This window comes from Brienomyrus brachyistius, chromosome 14 (assembly GCF_023856365.1).
Source record: "Brienomyrus brachyistius isolate T26 chromosome 14, BBRACH_0.4, whole genome shotgun sequence".
Lineage (NCBI taxonomy): Eukaryota > Metazoa > Chordata > Actinopteri > Osteoglossiformes > Mormyridae > Brienomyrus > Brienomyrus brachyistius.
This window is the reverse complement of record NC_064546.1, coordinates 21,187,196-21,212,131: the sequence shown is the minus strand read 5'-3', so window position 1 is coordinate 21,212,131 and position 24,936 is coordinate 21,187,196. Positions and strand designations below refer to the sequence as shown.

Below are 24,936 nucleotides of genomic sequence, written 5' to 3'. Positions count from 1 at the left end.
CAGTGGGGTCTTTTATTTTTTGCCAACTTAATTGTAAGAGAGACTGTTTTTTTATGGTAACCATGGGTTATTACACTCAGCTGAATTTAACGCTTTTCCATCTGTACAACTGAGCAGTTTTTCTGCTGTGAATAGGATTAAGTTCCATGATCAGCAGTACGACAGTAGGGTCCTTTTGGGAGTTTGAATGGTCGCAGCAATGGCTCTGCTTTCAGTGAGATTCTAGGCCTCCTGAATTAGTATGCATGGTCTTCACTCACAGACACATGGCCTTGAACCTAATCTGACTGCTGGCTGTTATGGCATGCACTCTGAGGTCAGTTTTACCTTCTTAGGGAATCTGTGCTATACGTATAGCTTGGGCAGGATGTGAGGAACTGAACAGGCTTGATGGATGGATGGATGTGTCGATAGGTGGATGGATGGATAATCTGGATAATAACCATGTTTCTGAAGGACAGTGAGATCTAGCAACTCGACATCAAAGAACACTTCAACACAGTGGTCATAAAAATATCGTCTGTAAATTCATCCATCGAAAGCTCCAAACATCATCAGGATCCGGTGAGGTCAAAACCCAAATGCTCAAGGAGTGCTTGTCGTGGTCACTTTGGGCTATTCGGGGAATAAAGGCCAAAGACATGATGTTATGCATATTTAATCATTCCTGCTACAGGCAGGGGTAGTGGGGGTGAGCCAGGGCTATTGTGGTGTTCCAGAATGATCCAGGGTGAAGGCCGGGTTGCGGGTAAAGCTCTTCCCCCATCTGGCTTTAAGGTTCCATGTCTGCTGGGAGGACCAGCTTCAGATGAGCTTAATCGCTTCCTGCAAGCCAGCTCAGAGACAAACCAGATGGCCAGTCACATGACCACAGAGGTAATTGTGTTATTAATGCATCTCTCCAAGCCAGGATCCTCTGGGTGCCTGGTCCACCTTCTCTGTGTGAAGATTAAAATGCAAGTCATAGATTTCCAGGTGTGCTCTGCTCCACATCAAATGATCATGGCTTAACTACTAAAACTACTTAAAAATATTTCAGAATTTCCAGAATTTTCTTTTTACATTGTGTGGTGCATCAAACAATCTACTTTCATTTTAATACTGACATTACTCAGAATCTAAGTATCCCTAACTGGGCAAAGTAACTCTATAATCTTACAACTTTATTTTAACTAAATGTAGCATCTTCTTTTAGTTGTGTCTATATTGGCTTGGATACCCTAATCTTTAAATGGAGGGAAAATATTAACTGAAAAATTAAAAACATTAAAGTAGACTGGCCTGGGAATGCATTTGTGTTCCATTGTAACACAGCCTTATTCAGCACTGATTGTTGACCTGGTCTTTCTTTCCATGTTTTTGATGGTTGAAAACTGATTGGCTGTTTGACAGAAACTCTAGCCAAAAAGCATTTTGTAATTGAATAGGCCTCGCACAGCTTTGTAACAGGGGTGAGGAGTCATAGGGAGAGGCTTTCGGCCGTCGTCCCACTCCCCCCCCCCTCCCCCCCAAAACCAAACCCACGGAAAGCTTCAAAGATCTTAAAACATTGACTGGAAACCACACCAATGTTTTGTGTGACTTCACTGCCTTCTTGGGGGGAAGAGAAATGCATAGCATGGTGGCCGAATGAAAATTTTTTGCCTTTAAACTCTGTCGAACGGATGATTCAAGTTAGAAATAAATTTGCAGGCTGCATGTGGCCTGCTGAGATGTCCCATTAGAGTTATAGGGTACAGTACAATGATGACGGAATTTCTCACCCATATGCAATAGGCTGTGAGAAGATAGATTCAGCTTCGTCGCAACATGAGCAGCTGCAGGGTTCATACTTTCTTTCATGACATCTGATTTTGCTATTAGTTTCTCCACAGCTATCCACGATCCCACTGCAAAGGTCAGTATCTAAGTAAACAGTTACTGAATACCTCTGTGAGTGGTGGATCTATAGTACAGTTATGAGAAAAAGTTTGTGAGCCCCATGGGATCTAGATTTCTTCTTGAATACCACCTAAAATGTAACTGTAAATGTAAAATATATAAATCCTTTGGATAATGATCTCTTGAAAAGATGGCATTTGGAATCTGTTGTTCTATGTGTGAGAGAGATCTTCCCTCCTATATTAAAAACCACATCATGTTTGTCTGCTCTTCACAACAGACTCCTGTTCCAAAATAGCCATATCAGTACAGATTTCAGAAGGCCTCAAACAGCAAAACGTGTAAGAAACGATTTATGAAAGAATTTGTAAATACTTGGGTCTTCATCGTATCAGTCAGGTAGTTTACAAATGAAAGAAATTCAGCACCATTGCTGCTATCCCAAAGAGTGGGCATGGTTAAAAGATCAAATAATTCTTAAAAAGTGAAATGTGCTCAGCTGGCTCTTGTCACGACGACACAGTTATCGACTCGGGTTCTGTTTTGTAGTTCCTCTGAGTGCATGGGTTTCCAGTGCCAACACAAAGTCAGCTGAATAAACAGACTGTGATTCTCACAGTAACTGTGATGCCACTGCTGTGATTTCAGCGGAGATCTGTTGGTCCTTTGACTCCTTCAGAATATTTCCTTTTCGGTTCCCTTAATAGATCATGTTGTCGCTGCTGTTTTTTTCCCTCCTTTTAGATGAAATTGTGATTGAAGTGTCTGGAAAAAGATATTATTGATCTTTGCCCACGCTTGGTGTATTTCACAAGAGAAACAAACGGATATGGTTTGACATTCAACCATACTTATGACGTTCTCTATAGTTTCTAGAACTTCCTAGGCAAACAAACAAAATACTTTCAGAGATTCAGTTTTATTATTAATTAGGTTAGTGTTTCCGGAGTGATGTGTGTTATAATAAAAAAAATGTTAATGCAAATCAATGATTTTAATTAAAGAGTTTTATGTGTTTCCATCCTGTGATTCATTCATGATATTTGTCTTTGAAGGTTAGTTGTTTGGTGACTGAATTTTTTTTTTCTTGGAATGCATTGTTGGGGGAGAGATACAAACTCAATTTGGCCAAAAGAGCTTTTTTATAGTTAGAAGCTATTTTTGAGTTCTTTCTATAGCGTTCATTGACAAGCAAGCAAACTAACGGTGAGACCTGATTATCAAGATTCTTTATTTGTCACTTGCATAGTTATACAGGTACGACACGCAGTGAAATGCATTGGTTGATTACAGTCTTGAGTATATCTTCATTTAGAATAAAAATTACATAAAGAGCGAAACACCTGGGAGATTTTAAGATGTGACCTCGCTGATCTGTCATAAGCAAAAGTGAATGAAAGTTCATTGTTAGTTGTTTTTTGCTTAAATATGCATCATTAACCGTACAAAGTAGGCCTTTCATTAAATATGATTTTCAGACCTATAGCTTGTCTGCAACATAATCACATGAACCACAGCTTCCTCATTTAGCCTGCTGTTATTTTAAGCTTTTTTCAAACCCCTACACATTGGTGGCCAACCATCACAAGACCATACAACAGGGAATCAGAAATAAAATCACTAGCACTTTATATTTACACAATAGTCTATCTTTCTTCTACAATCTTCGTTTCGTATTCTGAATATTTCCTCCCAGACGTAGCTGCCCAGTCCACTCCTTTGTCATTAATCTCTCCATCTGTAAACAGAAGCTGCACTTTGAATTATGTATAATGTGCGGCAGTTAGGTTAGGGTTTGACTGTGCCATTTGGGTGGAGGTCTTTATGTTTGGCTGAGTGGCGAAGCTACAGATCTCCATCTATGAGGTATTGGGCTGAGTTTATTTTACTAAAACATTATTTTAAATAATATTAAATACTAATTAAATGGTGTTTTACTCTTGTTTTATTTACTTTGCTACTTTGGATTTAACTTTCCAGTTTTTTATATTCATTATACTGTAGAATCCCTGAATTTGATTGGTCAGAACAGTTAGGCAGGGAAATCACAGTAGTAAACTGATGCACTTTTATAATCTTTAATTCTAACTAACATTACTTGATATAATTCCAGAAGTAGAGCACAACTTAAAATTAACGGAAACTAAAGTGAAGTGTTTAATCATTGGCAGAAGAAAGTAGTACTAATCAATGCGTTTTAAGCTCGTAAATGTGAAAATAATGTAATAGTGACCGTGGTGTAAGTGGGTTATTGCACTCTAAGTCATGCATTATACGTTTTTAAATGCACTTACATAAGCCATATGTAATCACATGACCATATATTTAACATGATTGCATCACAGACATCCATTATGTCTATAGTTTTGCAATGAGGATGATCCACAGGGAACGGTGACATGGATTTTTAGGCCTATAAGTTTTCCATTTGTTGCGTTTGTTACTGACTAGTATCGCCTCCCATAACCATGTTTCCTCCCCTCGGCCTTTTCTTGTGCTGCTTTTGTTTTGTAAGTTACCTTGACTAATGCTAGTATTTATTTAATGGATGCTAATGGGTTAGGAACATTTCAATCTGCATCGTTTTCTTCAGGATTCCTCTCCCAGCTACAGTAGTGGTTAAAAAACATAGTTTTTCACAACTAGTTAAATCTTTTTTTTTTGTGATTCCCACCCACACTCTTCATGAAAAACTCCCCGTAACACGCCTGTAATTCACACTTAATAAATCAGTTTAGGGTTCCAAGCACCAGAATCTGTTGTTTTTGAAGCTGTTTTTGACTTTGAAGCATGTATTCTGCAACCAGTGGAACTGCCAAAGTATACGACCCCAAAGTCCATCAAATTGATAGCGAAACTGAAGCACCTGCTTATGTTCTCTCCTGGGACTGTGCAGGTTTTGAGGACTACGAATGCTTGCCAACCCTGCGCTGTGACCCCGGAACTTGCTCTCACCAGTCTGTGTGTCTCATGGAGAGCAAGACAGGACAGGCAAAAACACAAATATCTCTGAATAAAGTTTCTCTGTTGTATATTTTAATTCTCCCAACAGACTGTCAGCTCAAGGCCGGTGTGGATAAAGCCCCTTTCCACCCATGAGTGTCACCATCCTTTCACGGCAGTGTGAAATTTTTTGGTCAGTCACCTGAAGAGAGCTAGGAGAGGAATATCTTAGTGAGGGGAGGAGATTATAGTCGCAGCTGCCATGCTTGTGGACAGGGGAGGGACAGGGTGAATAAGGAGTGAGTGAGAGAGAGAGAGAGAGAGAGAGAGAGAGGAGTTGCTTTTCAGCACACGACTCACAATCCTAACACAACAGTCTTTTCTGTCAAGTAGGAAGTGTATCGTTTGCCACTTGTTTGTAGGAAGTCTGGGAAAACCAAGCCTCTTTCTTACTCTCATGCTCCGTTTACAGTGTGAGACAGGGATTGTTGCTCCTTTGACTTCCAGACACACAAGATGTGGATCAGGGAGTGCAACAGACCTGACTCTACTCTCCAGCAAACCTGACCTGTCGCTGTGTAAATACTGACTTCAAGAGCAGTGGAGTAAAACCAGGCTACAGGTGAAGGGAGACAGGAGTCGGAGGTACTGAGTTTGTCGTTTATGGACAAGTTGAGACTAAGTGTCAAAATGCACATTTGGAACACTAACTTGTGGAGCTCTGAAAGCATTCTGCATCTAGTGGGAGAAGAAACCAGCAGAGGCGTGAAGTGTGTGGTGTGGTGTTTGGGAGTTTATCAATGCATCTGACAGAAAATGGAAATAATCATGGGAGAGCCGTTATAGTTAACTGCAATGGACAAGAATTAATCTTGGCAAAATATGTGTGTATGAATATCCTCTTTGTTAACCGTTTAGACAAGAGAGGTGTAGTTAATGTGAATCCTGGTGTAGCAGGACAGCTTACTAGTTTTGACCTCTGATTTAACGGTCAGACGCGAATTCCCTTGGTCAGTCTTCGCACCTGCCTTTGAGTCTGAGCGGGGATGAGAAGGGAGAGGAACTCCGGATCATTCCAGAAGGAACAGCGGGAAAAGGTGGCCCCTTTAAGTCACGCTGTCAGCTGGCTGAATGCGTTCAGGCTTCCACGGCATGCCCCTGGGTCCACGGAGGTGGGTGTGGACTGGGCATATGCCCCCCTGCATCAAAAAGGTAAGTCCCAGGAGGGGTCACCTGACCTGTGTGGTTATGGTGTGAGCAGCCCGACATCATAACTGTTGCTATCAGTCTAAGATCTGTTTGGCAGACGACCATTGCTGAGCCCAGGTATCATATGGAAGGATGAGGGTTTTGCAGTTTTGCTCAGTTTTCATTCGCATCCTCCAAGTTGAGAGCTTTGCGTCCTCTTGTGGGCATATGGGAATAACCTGAGAAATTTTGCTTGGGCAAACTTTTTTAAAAAAAAACTACACAACTGCTTAATCCCTGCATCCTGTTCGTAATGCTTCAGAAAAAAATGCGCCGGATTTGGATACACAGCTGGCTATTTAACAGCTGGCAGGACGTCCTGACGAAGGGCGAATTGTATTGCCGAAGTTTTACAGAATTTTATAGTTTCGTGGTGTAGCTAATGGGATTAAAAATATGAGGCTGGGGCACTGAAAGGAAAACAGCTTCTAAACAACCTAGCGATCATTTAAGGATATACTGCCCTAATGTTAAACCTTGACGTCGTTTTCGTTCCAGCAACGTAAACGGTGGGCTTGGGTGCGTTGCGTTGCGTTTCGCCTCGCGGTAATGATAGGTCTTAAGTATACGACAGACAAATTAGACCACGAATAATTCGTTATGCCAGACCTCCGATATACAGCAGTACAATGCTTTACCATGCTAAATCCAATTTGCGCAGCTGGCTGTGGGGAAGTGGCTGCCGATTGCCTGGAAGTGCAGCAGGAGTGCCCTGTAAAGTACATAATCCGCTGATTAAGAACAGCCTGGACGACCGCAGACGAGATGAGCTCAAATCCAGCGGCTCCTCATTTCCGTCCCGGGGAGCCTTTTCATAAAATGCACAGTCGGTTGTGCCGATCGCAAATTAAGTTTAGCCGGGCTTATTTAAACATCAGTGGCCTGTACTACGAAGCGGGGTTACTGACTTATCGGGGTAACCTGTCGGATTTAAGGTAGTCTGGGCAAAACGTTAAGTGAACGAATATGAAGTTCATTTAAACTGTGGTACCTTAAATTCGACAAGTTATCCCGATAAACCAGTAACCCCGCTGCATAGTACATGCCACATATAAGGTTGGTTAAACTGGTTAGGTTCAAACCGAGAAGACTTAACTGATTATTTCACAGAAACGAAATTATTTTCCTTTTCCTTCAATGTGCCGTTTTATGAGCTCTTCGAAGTGTTTAAAGCTTTAACGGATTGCAATTTGCATGGAACCTTTAATAAATGTTAAGTTTGAGAATCTTTAAAGTGTAAATTTAACCAATTTCTCAGCTTTCCCATTTATGTTTGAGTAGTTTTTCTTGGATATGGAGCCTGATATAAAGAAACAAATTCTCAATTTCACTTAATAATGTCTGTGACTCAGCATGAAATCCAGAAATGTGAGAACTTGATAAAAGTTATTTGCATATTTCGACTGCTGCGCTTTACCAATGCATGAAAATCGTCTCATTTTTTATTTTTTTTGCTTTCTTTGTCTATCTTTCCCTCTCATTTCTACCCCTCTGTTGAGAATAATACACTCCGGCTGCTTTTTTAATTAAGCATTTTATTTGAATGACGGACCTCACTGTGATATTTTTGTTTTCCATTTGTAGCTCTGTCCAAGTTTGAAACTGAATAATAACAGAATTTATTACTAAGGTGTGGTAAGAAACAAATCCTGTAACTTCAAGCTTAACAACAGTGATGGGGATGGCAGTGATGCTTGGTGCTTTAAATTGCATTTATTTATTTATTTATTTAAAAAAAATCAGTCTTGTTCACAACGGACTGCGGTAAGCCACACCTAATCAGGCTGAGTTGTTGACAATCGGTGCTTAGGCTAAGTGTGGGGTTGTTGGATACTTGGAGATTTGTGCCTGAGGAAGTTTGGGATTCTCTCTCCGCCCCCAGCAACCCATTCTTTGTGGGGTGGTGGGGGGTGCTTGTCACCATGTATAGCGGACAGAATTGTAGCGAATGGATTGGGCAGCGACTTCCTTCAGCACATGATCTTGGCTGCTCGCCACAGCAAAACGGGGGGGGGGGGGGCTTGCAAGCACTGCTAGGATGTTAGAACCCAGAACGTGGAACGCGAGAAGCTACTGTGTCTGAAAAGAGAGCGTGAGCATGAGAGAGAGAGTGCAGGGGGGTTCAACAGGACCTTGTCTGCTACTCGTTTTCCGCTCTGGGGGGCTGGAAAGACGCTATGTTCTGCCTGAAAGGTAGGAGACTGTTATGGAAACGCGGAGTCCAATTCATGACCTGATGAGATTTCAGGAAAAAGTGGAAAAGGGGGCAGAGAACACAGCTATTCTGAAGACGTGGAGGAAAAATGCTTAGTCTGTGCATGGAAAGTGAGTTTGTTCCTTGTTGCACTCCTGGTCCGCCCGTGACCCCATCTTGCGGTTTTCTTTGTTTTCTTGCCATTCACCAGCTTGGGGAGGGTCGGCTCCTGGTGACTGAGCCAAAGTTTTAGTCACAAAGAACATCTCCAGCTGTGTGTGAGAGAAGGACGGCTCCCCAGTGCCATGCTCTGAGTGTAGTTTTTCCGACTTCTACTCGGGAATCCGCGTTGCTTCAGTGTGTAGCACAGTGTGTATCGACAAATGGAGCAGTTGCTCTTCATGAGAAATGTTGACTTTGAATTGGCTTATAGCGTTAACTCCTCATAAACGGTCATTAATACCTAATGTTGAATTTAGAGGTTTTTGTTAAGGAAAATTTCTGTTTTCTGTAACCAGCAAATGCAAAACAGCACCAGCGGTTACTTAACAGGGAGGGAAAAAAAAAACGTTCTTATGTATTGAAGTGTCAGTTGTGTGTTTTGGTCCAGTGTCACCTTTCAAGATGCTTGTGTTTCTGCACGATTGTGGTCACGTGATCCTTCAGCACTGGCTTAGCCCCTTAATCTGTGTCTCCTGTGAGTGCCGGGGTTCCCCATCTTCAGTGTGTGATCCAGTGTCTGTTTGAGGTGTGATACTGTGACTCCGCTGGGAGAGATGGACTGGGCTGCTGCCCTGGACACAGGGGGTAGTGGTGACACTGCTGTCATGAAATCCAGGATCACGTTACATTTTTCAGTTTGTTTCGTCATCCCTGGTAGCTTTACCAAGGTAAATGGTTTTTGTGAAGGTAGAACTGGACGAGCCTTTCTGTGACAAGACTGTACTATAATGCCCCTGACAGCAAAAACAGCTTACCATTGCTAATGCTGTTTTATACAAATGTTGTATCTTGCTGTTCGGGAATGAGCTTGTGGCTTGATTTTTGTAGTATTACTGTCTAAATTGCTTAAATTGTGACCACATTCTGTAGACTGTGACATGTCAAATCTTTCTTTTTCAATTTGAAGAAATTAGTTAGAGACCTGTTCGTCTCTGATAAGCATTCTGTCATGGTTTAATGAACCGTAGATAGTTGGGTTTTGCAACATTAGCTTGTCCCGTGGCATCTTCAGACTTAACTGGGGATTCTCCTAACAGGATCCTGGGGTTTGTTTTGTAACGTGTGATCTTTGGGAACAGTTTGTTGGCTTTGCTTAGGTCACAAAACTCAAAAACTAAGAGAGGTATAGTATTTTGCGGATGGTGTTCATGCATTTGTGAGAGGTTTACTTGCACAAAAATGTTCAGAGGGCAGAAAGGAAAATGATTGGTTCAGAGCAATAACTAATCAGATTGTAGAGGAGGTGGGTCCAAGCAACTAGAGGATGCGGGACCGACCTATCAGGTGTCTTGATCCCGCTTACTCTAGTTGCTTGGACCTACCTCTTTTACAATCTGATTGGTTCAGAGAGACAACCAATCATTTTCCCCTCTGCCCTCAGAACATATTTGTGTAAGTAAAACTCCCATGAGCTGTTCATATATTTTTATCTGAGTTAACTGATAACATGACACGTGATTACACAGAAGATTCTGCATTAAAAATTCATTCATGTGCTTTTTATTATCTCTGGTACAAGTGAAGTGGGTTTTACTGTCTTTACCATCCATAAACAATTATACAGTGGCATTAAATAACATTCCCCCATGACTACGATGCAACATATATTCATTGGGGATAGGCAATAATGTATAATTTCTTCAGGGAATTTTTTGAAGGGAAGTATCATGTTGTCTTAGATGTCCTGGTTTGTACACGTTTGCTTCACAAATTAATGTAGAATGTGATAGGTGTTATATGACTTTAAATCACAAGTACATAATCAATGCAAAAGGCTCGATTAGCAGTTAGCCTACAGTATAGATAAAGATAATGTTCCAAAAATATTGTGATGTTGACAGGAACAAAGGACTCGTACAGATTTTTTAAATGAAAATTATGCATCTCATTTATCCCAGTTAAATCCTAAAACTTCAAAATGTCGTGCTGTATGTGAAATGTCAAAATATCGGCTTGTTTGATATCCGCACCAGTCCTCTTGTTAGGTAGACTGACCCTTTTAGGCGTCCATTGATGTGTGGTTTATTTCTGTCCTTCATTCATAGAAGACCTTCTACTTCTGGTCCTCCACAGAGATTAGATAAAAAAGCACTCCACATAAAAATTAGCATAAAGATCAGTTTAATCAAGCATGTGGCTTCTGTTGTCAATAACCGATGGAGAGTCAGGTTTCCACATCACTTAATTTGTTGTTAAGGTTGAAAATAAGAATTGGAGAACAAACTGGTCCATTTTTGTTCATAGTGGTTTTTTTTAATACTCTAGGCTTCATTGATATGTACATTTTTTTTTGTCTGTTACAAAGTGATACTTGATTATTAAAGTTGGGAGTGGAGTGTGGATTGTGTTATGAATACTAATGGCTATCAAGTGTCTTTTGGCTTCATCCCCATTGGCATTCTAATGGAGTTTCACACCGTGTGTCGGGCTGTGAAAGTGGTTCTGGCTCTTAGATCCGTCTTCTGAACAGTTGCTTGAGATGAGACATGCTGGGAAGGCACAAGAATGCAGACTCCCAACTCAAGTAAAATGTTAAGAGTGGATTTTTGCAAACCACGCCTGACCTAAACTGAAATATGTCACCCAGATGTTGAGAAAATGAATATGCGTGGCAGAGAACCTGTACTAGTGGATTTTATATTTAAGGAAAACTCCTCCTGCAGGAAAAATGAATGGCTCAAGCGTGATGTTATCTCTTGCTATTCTTTGTAGGTATGCGAGGCTAGGGAGTGTAGCCAGTAACAACAATGATCCATTAGTGAGACGTTTTTTATGTTACACTGTGCCTCAGTTTTGCTTCTTCTGACCATATAATGGTTCTCCTCTTTTTAGGGGAAAACTTAAGCCATGTCTACTATCATGGGGCGTTATCGCGTAAGTTACTGGAAAGGGAGATGGGTCAGTATCTACCGGTCTCCCTGCACAAAGCTCGCTTCATGAATCAGCTCATGGTTTTGCCACAGGCCCCTGATTAAAGCCTCCTCTAAGCTTAACTCCCTAGTCAGACTTTGTCCTATCAAATCTGAAGTTGGGCCTATTCCAATTTGTGGAGGCTGACCCCCAGAAATTTATTTCAGATTGCCTGTTAACTATATATATATATATTCTGACTTGTTTTCCATCCAGGTTTGTGGGCTGATTTTGACTTGGCTGAGAAGTAAGAAGTTCATCCAAGAGTGAGGGAACTGCGGATAGGATACAGAACAAGAGGCCTGGTCTTGATGAGCAGTTCAGTTACTAACTTCAGTTACTATAACTAACTTCAGTTAGTTATAGTGATACAGCCAAAAGGTGTGGTTGAGATTTAGGGATCCTATGTGTCTACTTGTAGTCTGGTTGTGTGACCCCTGCAGGGCGGGGATGAATACCAGACATAGAGTAGAAGACTGAAGTTCCACTCAAGCTGTAAGTGACATAGCAATCGATATTTAGGCCTGTCAAACACTACTTAAGTGGCCGGCCTCTCGGTTTCCACAGCCAGAGCTATTTATAAAAAGCACCATGGGATGGCATTTAAAAATATCAACTTGGAATTTCTTGCATGGTATCCACTGAGTTTCAAGGATTGCAAAGATGATCCAGCATTCTGTTGACATTTAATCATCTACATAGGCATGGATGTATTAATTAATTGTACTGTTGTTGGTTGGACATGAAACCAGGGGGCTGCTTTCTAGCTGTTTTATGGACTTAAACGCTCCTCTTAAAAATTAGCAGAGAGATCATTCGAGTCAAACATATGCATTGTGCTGTCGGTGACTGGTGGAAACTGAGGCCTGATTTCCACGCTGCTTAGTATGTGCTCCAGGTTAATTAAGACCTTTCAGGGCAGAAACTGAGTAAAATTAAATATTCTTTGATCAGATTTGATCAGATCAGTGATACTTTGCTTTTCTGATTGTGTAGTCTATATGAATCCGTAAAATTATTGTCCTTTTTTCTCCTCAAAAATTGAGAGTTATGTATTAGAGGTACCCCCTCCAATGGGCTCACCAGGAGGGGCCCAGGGGTCGGGTGCAATGTGAGTTGGGCAGCGGCCAAAGGCGGGGACCATGGCGGTCCGATCCTCGGCTGCAGAAGGTAGCTCTGGGGACATGGAACGTCACCTCTCTGATGGGGAAGGAGCCTGAGCTGGTGCGTGAAGTTGTGAAGTTCCGGCTAGATATAGTCGGGCTCACCTCGATTCACGGCTTGGGCTCTGGAGCCAGTCTCCTTGAGGGGGGTTGGACCCTTTTCCACTCTGGAGTTGCCCACGGGGAGAGGCGCTAAGCGGAAGTGGTCATACTGATTGCCCCCTGGCTCGGCGCCTGTATATTGGGGTTTACCGCAGTGGACGAGAGGGTAGCCTCCCTTCGCCTTCGGGTGGGGGGACGGGTCCTGACTGTTGTTTGCTCTTATGCGCCAAGTGGCAGTTCAGAATGCCCACCCTTTTTGGAGTCCTTGGAAGGGGTGTTGGAGAGCACTCCTCCTGGGGACTCTCTTGTTCTGCTGGGAAACTTCAATGCTCACGTGGGCAATGACAGGATTTATGACGGGATCTGAACCCGAGCAGTGCTTTGTTATTGGACTTCTGTGCTCGTCATGGATTGTCCATAATGAACACCATGTTCAGGCATAAGGGTGTCCATATGTGCACTTGGCATCAGGACACCCTAAGCCGCAGTTCGATGATCGACTTTGTAGTCGTGTCGTCGGACTTGCGGCGGCATGTCTTGGACACTTGGGTGAAGAGAGGGGCGGAGCTGTCAACTGATCACCACCTGATGGTGGGTTGGCTCCGCTGGTGGGGGAGGAAGCTGGCCAGGCCTGGCAGGCGGAAGCGTATAGTGAGGGTCTGCTGGGAACGTCTGGCGGAATCCCCTGTCAGGAGGAGTTTCAACTCCTACCTCCAGCAGAACTTCTCCCATATCCTGGGGAAGGTGGGGGACATTGAGTCCGAATGGGCCATGTTCCACGCTTCCATTGTGGAGGCAGCTGACCGGAGCTGTGGCCGTAAGGTGGTCGGTGCCTGTCGCGGCAGCAATCCCCAAACCCACTGGTGGTGAGGGATGCTGTTAAACTGAAGAAGGTGTGCTATCAGGCCTTTTTGGCCTGTGGGACTCCAGAGGCAGCTGACGGCTACTGGCAGGCCAAGGGGATGCAGCTTCGGCGGTTGCTGAGGCAAAAACTCAGGTGTGGGAGGAGTTTGGCGAGGCCATGGAAAACGACTTCCGGACGGCTTTGAGGAGATTCTGGTCCACCATCCAGTGGCTCAGGGCTGGAAAGCGGTGCAGCATCAACACTGTTTATGGTGGGGATGGTGCGCTGCTGACCTCAGCTCGGGACGTTGTGGGTCGGTGGAAGGAATACTTCAAAGACCTCCTCAATCCCACCGACACGCCTTCCAGTGTGGAAGCAGAGGGTGGGGACTTGGGGGTGGACTCACCTATCTCTGGGGCGGAGGTCACTGAGGTGGTTAAAAAGGTCCTCGGTGGCCGGGCCCCGGGGGTGGATGAGATTCGCCCGGAGTTCCTCAATGCACACATTTGTGGTTGGGTTTTTGGTGCAAATCTGTAAGGAACTGGAGAAATAAACTTCTCTAAGACCTATCTTCATTCAGCATCCAACGGTGGTTTGCCCTACAGCACATGCGATTACTTGTTTGTGAGTGTGACTGTCTCTCTGTCCCTGGGTGACTCTCTGCTATGGAGTCATTTCCAGTCGTAGTCAGGCCCGAGGCTCTTTCGGAGACTCGCCGTGGTAACCTTGTTCCCTCTGCTGTCTCTGAGAAGTGCCTTGCTGCTGCTTTAAGTGCTGTCTGATTTGCTCCTTACTTCAGCACACTGGACTCCCGAGCCCAAATGAGTGCCGTTCCATAGAAACGTGCAAAAGAAGCAGTGAAACCAGTCGTTTGGTCAAGTGGATCCAGATGTGGAGCGAGGGCGAGTCCCCGGGATCCATAACAACAACAGCGCAAACAAACAATGATTCTGAAATGATTGCATGATCCCTCTGTATATTTTGTTGTAAATTTTGCTTGTGGTCAAGCTACACAAGGAGACCAGCAAGCTACAATTACTCACTGAAGAAGGGGCTTTTTCATTAGTTAATTTAAGGATGTTGATGAAGGCATGTCAGGAAGAGAGAGTAATGTTTTTCTCAGCATACGCTGTGTCCTGCAGTTAAATATATAGTGAAGGGTAACAAGAGACTATGTCTGGCTTTTCTTTATCCAGAAAACCAAACCCTGTGGCAAATTCTTCTCACCATATAAAGCCTGTTTGTATTCATTTGGATCAAGGCGAGTGTATGTAAATAATAGATAAGTAATACATAGCGTTAAGCCTGGCAGTAACTTATTATGGGTGAATATTATGGATCTGGCCTAGATCTATGGGCGGTTAAACTGGATTAAATAACATTGGCAAATGGCGGTCTCCCTTTGGCTTTTAGAATTCTGGCTGCTTGTGCTGACTCCACCCTGGAAAGCAAGCCCCAATTGTACCATTTCTGTCTCTGACTTAGTCCTGTTCAGTTTTGTTCAGCTTTGCCTATCCCAAACATTTCTGTGAACCTTTCCTGGGTGCCTCCTGTTCTCATAAGTCATTAAGACATTGAAATTGAATGCTTTAGTCAACCATCAGTACTGTATATATCTGTATTATATGTGAGACCCATCTGTTCCAGTGACACCTACTAGCCTACAGCACTCTATATTGCTGAATGTGCTTAATGTTGCACGTCCTGCTAATTTGAATGGTTGCCTTTTTAGGTCCTTTCTTCAAAGTCCTGTTTTATATTGTTATATTACAAAAATGCACACATGCAGCCAAGAGATGCTTTGCTGGAGTTTATGATAAAAATAAATATATATATATATCCATCCATCCATCCATTTCCCAAACCGTTTATCCTACTGGGTCGCGGGCTATACATATATATATTAATATATTTATATGCTATATTGGATGTCTAAACTGTTTTACTACCTGAGTGAAAGCACTGATAAAAAAACCTAAACTGCTTAGAGGTGGCTGTAAAGATAAGTCCCTTATCTTTATTCTGACTAATGCACTCTTCCTTTTAAGTAATCCGTTCTCTTATTCTGTTAATCTCCACTACTATACCGCTGTTTGCTTTTGTAACTGAGAGCATTAATCATAATTTATATTCATAATATTAATATTCCTCCATCACTTTTTGAAATGATTCAATTCCCTGAGTCTGCTAAGCCAATTCCACTGCCCATCAGCAGGGGGTGCTGTTCATTTGTCTCAGCATGATATTGCCCTCCTTTTCACAACAGTTTATTAAAAAGGAAAAATGCCCAGGGCTATTGTTAATCACTGCATGTAATATCTCCACAAATAATTTCAGATCAGTGGTTTAAAAGCTAATTAGAATATAACAAAACATTCCTTTCCAAGTGTGATTTATGTCAGAATGTCTTTCAATTATAACAGACCTAATTACTCCTGTGAAATGTTTCTGTTTCTGAATAGATTCATTAGCAGTTAACCAGCCTCGTTTGAGAACGTCAGGCTGGGGGTAAAATGTTGCAAGAATTGAATATGGTTTTGAAATATACTGCGGTATTTCTATTATGTTTTAATTTGTTATAGCTTGGTTTTAAAAGCACTGCCTTTATATGGAGGAATTTTACTAAATGGGCCAAGAGGTCATAATTTATTCTTCTCTTTATCTTAACGTCTGTTTTCTGAAGACAGAAAGCAATATGAGGCATTATTTTCTGTCTGGGGGTAAATAACGGTCTGAGGTTGGCCATTTTCCCACTGGAATCTTGTCTGACCTGTAACTGGTGTGGCTATGCATGGATAGAGGAGCGGGAAAGCCAGGATTTGAAATATAGAGGCAAAGTGTATGTTTAGGAAAGAGACTCGAGGCCGGTAAAACTCACTTTGTGAAAAGGCTTTAACTGTTGTACTACACTGATATTTCCTCAGACACACACACAAGTTTGAACTGCTTGATCTTTTTTTGGGGGAAGGATCTAAACATTGAAAAGTCTTACAGTACCTGGAAAGCATTTGCCTTGTATTTAAAGCTTTTTTGTCATAATCCTCAAGAGGATTTTAGTACTAGTTTGGGTGTGTGAATTGCGTTTGCGCCCTGCAATGGATTGCCATCCTTTATCAGTTATTCCCTGTCTTGCACCCATAGCTTCCAGAATAGACTCTGGTCCCCCGTGACCCAGCGTAGGGCAAGTGGGTATAGAAAATGTATGGATGGATGGATGGGTGGGTGGATGGAAGGAATTTACTTTGTGGTGTTGTGTAAAACAATCACGGACAATCGATACGATTAAATAACATAGTGTACATAAATAAAATGTGATTTAAATTTGGTATATAAAATAGTGAGACTTGTATCATTTCCCTCTGATGTAAATCACTAAGAGAGGGGCGACAGAGGTAGGGGAACGGGAAGAGGACGCGACAGCAGGTGAAAGAGCAAAGACTAGTGCAGTGTTTCCCAACCCAGTCCTCGGGGACCCCGGACAGTTCACGTTTTTGCTCCCTCCCATCCCTGTGAGATGTTTCTACTTCATCTGCTCTACCATGCACCCCCTTGTCCATTCCTAGTTTACATGGAGATCTGGGCTACTGTCCCTTGCTTTGTGCATGAGCCTGCAGGTGCAGATTGAAAACAGTGGATAATAATAAAACCCAGGATAAAATGGCTGTGCAACACGTATGCTAAGTATGTCACACCATACAACACCAAGTAATCTATTTTTCGTTTATAAACAGATCTTATTAATTGATCTGTGGATCAATTATTGGCTTGTTTATTGGCAGTGGATCGTCAGTTATTGGCAGAGAATCATTAGTTATGGGCTTGTTTATTGGTAGAGGATTGTCAGTTATTGGCTAGTTTCTGTGATGGGGACTCTGATGTCAGGGTAAAGTGTCTTCTGCGGCACTGCCTGTATGGATTTGAGATTTAGGGCGTATTGATTGTCACGTCCATACTCAACACTTTGCGTATTTATTTGTCAGATTTGTCGTTGTTTATGTCTGCTGGTTTATGTTTGGTTGTAGGATTGCATTTGTCCTGCCAGAGGACGTATTTCAAAACTAAACGAGGTCTTGTTCTTTGTCCTTTGGTGGTATGGACTTCCATCTGACTGCCACCAGGGAGGGCCCTTGGCCAAGACAGTCGGCTGTGTTAAGTGGCCCTAAATGCAGCGTGACTCACGGCGTGATCCTGGCTCCCGGAACACACTGAAACGGCATTCCCGAGATTCCTCTTTGGGCAGTTTCACACAGCTGCTAGGCTGTTTGTTGGAAGTATTTGTGCAGATCCCCCTGGGTACAGGCGGCACTGCAGGCAATTCGCAACAGAATAAAGGTGGAAATGATTTTAAAAGCACCTTCATCCTTCTCGTAGAGCACTTCTGTCTTGGTTCTGTCGTCCATTTTTAAAAACAAAAAATTTATTCTACTGCTCACCCTTGTATAATCAGGAGACCCTCACACAGTTTGGCTGTAACCCTTCTTGTCCCACATAGCTAGCTACATTTAAATTTACATTATGTAGCAGATGTTTTTGTCCAAGGTGACAAACAAGTGAGCCAAATAGCACATTACAAACATACATTCTGTCACAAAGTCAACTAGGCATAAGTTGAGCTCCCAATAAATGCTCAGGTATAATTCCAAGCAGTATAGGAGCGAGAGCTACACGTTTGCCAACAAAGAAAGAACCTAATAATTCTATTCAGCGATCAGAAGTGCAAAATTCAGGCAACATAAAGAAGCATCGATTACATTTCCTAGATCCAAATATCCAGCTCATCCAGAGGCTGAATCAAAACCTTTCAGACTTTCAACAAATTTTCCCTGTTAAGTCCCCTTTAACAGCCATCTCCTAGCAGTGATCTTGTTGTTATGTAAAATGCAGCATAATCTGTAGAGATATAACTTAGCAACTCATCAAATCCAGGATGCCTGTCTAACTTTATGACATCGATGTTTATCTTTTAATAGCCTCATTTATCATTTATTGCCTGAATGTATCAAAAACAATAGTTGTGTACTGCATTAAATACTAGTTCATCTTTTAGCCTTCTTGTTTGTGCCATTATTCACATCAATTGCTCTTATAGTTTAATAAATCATCTGCTGTTTGTTTTTTTTATTATTATTAGAGACCCAGGTTGACTTCCTTGACATTTGCTTGTGTTCTCTAGATTTACGCTCGATCATGACCTCAGCTTTCTTAACTGACATTTCTAAATGATGTTTATGTATCTAGTTGTGTATGTATGGACTCAAACTCCTACACAAAATATAATCTTCACCATCATCTTTCTTAGCAAATGATATAATTCAAAATAATTTGATTGTTGAAGGATCATCAACAATCAGATCTTCCATACATATGTGCAAAAATATTATTAGTAGAAGTCTTTATTTTCAGAATAGAAATACCGATTTCCTGTGAATCTTCAGTTTCACGTGGGCCACAGTTGGACTGAACACACATCTCAACTCTCAGGTGGTGTGTGGCTCATTTTGTTACAACGTGGTGCCCGTGATTGGAAATTCTCTAGTTCAAATCCCATAGCTGACAGTGATGGGATTAACTGTTGCCCTTAACCCTAATTTCTCTTGGGACTGGCTGAACCCACTTTCTCAATTGTACATCACTTTGGATAAAAATTTGTGAAAAATACTGTAGTGAAAAGAAATACTATACAAATTAGTACTAAAATAATGACAGCCAGTGTTATGAGATGAAGAGAAAGTTAGCGTGCTTTCTTTATTTAGTGTTAGATTTATTTGTGTGCATTTCTCCCAAGCAACATACAAACATACATTCTGTCAAGGACTTATGTAAGGGATAAATGTGGCTACGCTGAGCTTCCAGTGAATTTGTAATGTGTACAGTGACAGAGGATGACCTCAAAATAGTGACCTCCACAACAGGTTTCCTTTGCAGCACAGAGAAGCACCAATCAGACAGGCGAGTGCGCATCTGTCCCCCCTTCTGCAGAAGTGGGGTGGTGAGCTTAGGGTGTGTGCAGCTGTCACCAGTTTACCAGCCGTAGGGGATCTCCCCTTTGGCAGCGGGCGCCAGTTCAGCTCTTAACCGGCTCAGTGTGGATTCTTCCCACCGTCAGGGCATTTATGCAGTGGAATGTTCTTTTTTCTGATGTCTTGTGTTCATCCTTGTGACTGTTTTTTGGCAAACGAGTGGCTGCTGTTGTGTGAAGTACTGTACGGTGCTGCTGATATTTTAAAGGCCAAGAGCAGGTGTCACGCCGGCCAGACAGTCGCCCCGTGTTGGTTTGGGTCTACAGCTGGCCATGCCATGTTCTTGATTTGGTTCCCTGCACAGTGAATGAAGAAGGTTTGTGGAAAATAAAAGATGAAATTTGCTGGTTGAATGTGCTTTTCTGCAGGTGTCTGGAGCTGTGTGTGTGGGACCTTCATCTTCCTGGCAGCTGATAGATTTCCTGGGTCATTAGTTGTCGCCAGCTTGTCTCCTTTGTGACTCCGATGACATAATGCACAGCTGTGATCAGATGTTCAAAATGTTTTTCGTTTTAGCCTACTTAATTTGTTGATAACACATTGTCATATGATTGATTTCCATTAAACAGTACAGAATTCTTTTCTGTTTGTCTCAGTATGAATCAACTTTTCACGTGATTTATTCTGCTTTAAATTTTGCACAAAATCAGAATAATCATCAAAGCCTTGTTTTTGCCATCACCAATATGCAAATCCTGAGTTAAGTGCTACACTAACCAGCTCTTTCAGTATTACCACCGGGTGGCGCCACTTTATGCACAAAGATTTTCTCCATATCTATATTTTTTCAGTCCCAGTACTATTGTTAAACAAGCATTATACAACGAGGATTGATATTTCATTCTGAGTCCTTTACTCGCCTTGATTGTGTGACTGTTGCATGTCCATGGAGGACTTTGTCCTTAATTTTTGCACCAATTGGCCATCCTCAAACATGCAGACGGATAAACCCATGCAGACATCGACCCTGCCGTAGAATTGCTTATTGACAGGATTACTGTTGTGTTACGCTCATTAGAGATTCTGATTGGCTGCCAGGCATCGCCACCCTTCCCAAATGGTTGTCGATTCCCTTTGGCTGCTCTATTGCAGCCCCTGACTAATATTGGAACCTTTTGCTCCCATCCTATCTCTGATTGGCTAATGGCTGACAATGTATAATTCTGTAGAGACGGAGAAGTGGGTCACATCATTTTGCACTTCCTGCCCCAAAATCAGGTTTCCAAAGTAATACTGCTTAGTAGTCAAGGTGTTGCTCTGAATTTATGGTAGTTACTGTAGAATAATCTCAACTATATAACAAAATAGGTCTTTATTGGTATAGTGTTGCAAGGGTAGTGGTTAGAGTACTCATACACTATTATTTGACATCATTGCTGAATGATTCAGGCAAAATTCAATAAGCGTTAAAGGCAGTTGTGTTGCTCCAAATGGAATGAATCTGTTCATTACAGCTCTGGTGAGTCTTGCTGTTTGCCAATAGTGGCTAACGCGTTCCCTGGGGCTAACGAAGGCTGACCCAGTAGAGGAACTGCAACAAACAGTCCATGTTCTATCAGAGTACCACCCTAGTTATTGGACATTCAGGCATCTCACTATTAATTTGTGACCAGATTTAATTCCACACACGCTCAGTTGCTGGTCAAGGTGTTTGTTGTTGATGCTAGATGCTTGATTTGGCTGAATGGGGGTTTTGTAAAGCCTGGTAAGTTGCAGCTCAACCAGACAGAGAAGAGACCACATTCTTCATCAGAACTCATTTGTGATCCTTCTGATACAATCAGATTTCATTTTGCATAGACCACTATTTAGAGCAGGAAATTAAATAATGGAGGGAAATTTCTCATTTGCTGTAACAGCCTAGCAAAGCAATGTGCGCCCTCTTGTTTGTTTTAACATCCCTTTAGTTTGTCATATCAGCACTTGGTTCTGTGTGTGTTAGCTCACGGGGCGTATCTACGGCACTTGTTCACAGTTTTTTGGCCAGCCCCCGGCAACTGCTGCATGCATCAGGGGGCGTGGCCTCCTCTTTCTGCAGCGTTAGTGGGAGGGGTGACCTTCTCCATTGCGGTTTGTTAGAGCAGCAAAAAAAATTGTAGGGACGTCAGCTCACCTTTGTCCTGTTATCTTCAGCCTTCAAAATATCTATCTTTTCTTTGCCAGTTACAATGTATAATACAATACTGGGTAATAATTAACCTAGGTATTCTGGTTTCTTCTATGCAAAAAACATCCAGTTATTCGAGCAAATATCTGGTGTAATTTATTCATAGTGTGTGATTGCGTGCTCTGTGATGGACAGGCATCCTTCTTATGTGCAATCCTGTACTGAATAAGCAATCAAGAAACATGAATGGATGGAGGTATAGCAATTAACTCTCTTCCGAAAGCTTTATACATTGTTTGTTCATGATATACTAGTATTCAAAACAGCTGTTTGCTGTGATAAATAGAATATTGCAGATAATTAGTGACGCTATGGGGTGGGATTACACTATTACCGTAATAACAATTCAGTCAATTATAATAGGAATCGTTCTCTTCAGTAATATTTGAGGTTTCTGCAGCTTCAATGTTTTTTCCATGTGGCTTTGTGGTTTATTTATTGCACTGTGTTCGGTGATGTCATAGAGAAAGGCGCCCAGTGAGATCATGTCGATATAGTGCTTCACTGGGAAAAGGGATGCTGGCCAAGCCACCTCACTGCAGCCTGAACAAGCACTGACGTTTGACAAAACCAACAAGTAGACTAACTGAACCATATGTATAAAAATCATTGCTCATGAAGTGATCCCAATATGGATCCAGGTCATCTTCTGACTCTGAATACACAGAGGAAAGAGGCGGTTGGATTTGTGCAGTCGGAATTGGACATTCTGATAAATTGTTTGTGAGGAAACGTGACCTCAAACGATGACAGAAATAGTGCCATTTCTCTTCATCTTAATTGTTCAGTTATTAGTTTCGTTACAACTAATCTGGCCACTGAAGTTGCAGCAGAAGACATTGTGCAGGCATTAATGTACTCAGGAAAAAGGTAACAGATTTTAAAGTAGAGATGATTGCAGTCGTCGGGAAATTGAGAAAATGAATTTGAACTGGTTTTCAATGTGCAGAAAGAATAAATCTGATTTTAAAATATTCTTTTGTTGATTTAAGGAAACAGAGCTAGTCTTTGTCATTGGTATGGTATTGAAGGGCTGATTTTATCTGTGATTAATGTGACAGAAAACTGGCTACATAAAATACAATGCTGTGTATTGAAAGACTGTGCACTTGAGTTGTGTTCAAAGACTTTCTCATTAATTCCATCCATCCATTTTCCAAACCGTTTATCCCACTGGGTCGCGGGGGGTCCAGAGCCTATCCCGGAAGCAATGGGCACGAGGCAGGGAACAACCCAGGATGGGGGGCCAAACTCACCACTCTCATCCATTTTATCCTAATTCGTTTTTTGTTTTTTTTAGTTTTGGCATCTCCAACTCTTCCTCAATCTATATCTCTCTATATATAAACACCTAGACACAAATAGAAGCCCTTTGCACCTTCTCATCTGTCTCAATCAAGTTTTTTAGGCTAGAATATGTACTTAACTGTGGGTTATGTACTTAAGAGAGTAGCTCACTGCAGAGAGATGTAGTCCAAAATTCTTTGTTTTTTATTTTATTGTAGAACCTATGCATAAAACTCAACAGCAGGATGAAACATTTGATTAGAATTTACGGCTATTGTGTTGGATGTATAGTTAACAGAAACTGCTATCAAGGAGAAACGAGTATTTTATAAGTTCCTTCACACTGATCTGTGTAGATTTCTATAAACCGCTTATCCTATTCAGGGTCGCGAGAGGTCCGGAGCCTATGGGTACAAGGCAGGGGACATTCCAGGATGGGGTGCCAACCCGTTGCAGGGCAAACTCATGCACCTATGGGTAATTTGGAAACCCCACAACGACACTGGGATGTTGCAGTGAAAACATGCAAACTCCACACACCTGGAACTCTAGCAGAGACTTGAACCCGGGTCCCCGAGGTGTGAGGCGACAGTGCCAACCACTGCACCACCCTGTTTATAATTCTTGATTTTTTTTCCCCAGTATAAGACCAGATTCGAGTGACCTGTTTTCCGGCTTAAAACTAGCTCTTTAGAAAAAAGCCAGTCTGCTTAACAGCTTGCTACATCTAAACCGAGATCTAAAGTTTCAGGGCATATATTAAACCCATAGCCTCACACGAAGAGTACACAAATTTTAGCCATTTGCAATCCATTCATACCTGTAAGCTTGGTGTTTGTGTTTAATTTTCTGTTTTCTTGTACTCCAGGGGTTTTTATTTTCGTGTTGGAACAAGGGGCGCAGCTAGAACTTGCGGGCCCCCTGGCAAAATGTCACCTTATGCCCCTCACTTGAGCTGGCACTTTGTGTCTGGGGGGGGGGATTAACCCAATCACCTAACTAACTCTTCTTACCCCCCCGCTCCCCAAAGGCTGTCATTCCTTGTCTTCCTCATAACTGCAATTTTCACATTCCCTGGGGCTTAATGCAGCCCATTATATTGCTGAAAGACAATTAATCATAATGCTCTTCTCAGTCGTGTCGAAAGGCAGCTGTTCACAGGTCTCCATTAAACAAGGGCAATTTGCTGCAATCTGCTGTGAAATGGCAGTTGAACTTAAGTGGAATTATTTTTTTCAGTCGATTTTACTACTGTTTATTTATTGATCTACCGGATTTTTCGATGTCCCTTGTATTACAATATTTGGTATTCATATTATATTAATTGCATTACATCAGAAATTACAAAGTATGGTGCGCTGCGAGTCATTGAATAAAGATGCTTTAAAAAAAAAAAATACTGTTAACATTTGAGACTTACCAGATGTTGATAAGTAAAAGCAGGGGAGAGTCACTAAATGTGTGCGGGTCACATCAATGAGAAGAGAGTTCTTGTCAAGCAGAATGATCAGGATACAGTAGGGTGACCTTGACTTGTCATGATATCCGATAGCGATGAGGAAACAGGAGGAGCTGTTCAGGTTGGAAGCACGCCAGTGAATTAATTGCTTAGCTGCAGCTGCCTTGCCGTCTGTGTTAAGTTTGGCACATTGTGTTTTTTTTTTTTTAACTGATAGGTTATGTGGCCGTATGAGAATATACTCATTATTGTGTCGCTTTTGGTACAAACTGCATATTTTCCCTGCTCCATTTTTTGCTGTATGAATTATTCTCAGTTAAGTAACATCTACAAAGGTGCACACCGCTATTTATCCATGTTTATTCACTCATCCAAGATCCTCTTCATCCATCAATCTGTCCATCTACCATCCCTTGTTAACTACAGATTTGCCAGTATCATATTGTGCAAGATTTTTTTTTGTCTCTGTTCATGTGTGCATGTCTGTGTTTGCCCT

The 24,936-nt window shown here is 42.0% G+C and overlaps 1 protein-coding gene across 7 annotated transcripts in view; it reads left to right on the top strand.

Annotated features, from left to right (window-relative positions):
* LOC125707266 (NHS-like protein 1) overlaps nt 1-24,936 on the top strand; it is a 76,728-nt gene that overhangs the window by 31,253 nt on the left and 20,539 nt on the right. The window contains exons 1-2 of one of the 7 annotated variants that reach the window (XM_048974278.1): nt 4,611-5,469; nt 5,840-6,036. The exons of 2 other annotated variants lie outside the window; for them this stretch is intronic. In XM_048974278.1, the coding sequence (XP_048830235.1) occupies nt 5,871-6,036 (166 nt within the window). In that variant the 5' untranslated portion in view covers nt 4,611-5,469; nt 5,840-5,870. 4 more of the 7 variants (XM_048974277.1, XM_048974276.1, XM_048974281.1 and 1 more) reach the window with 4 other exon arrangements.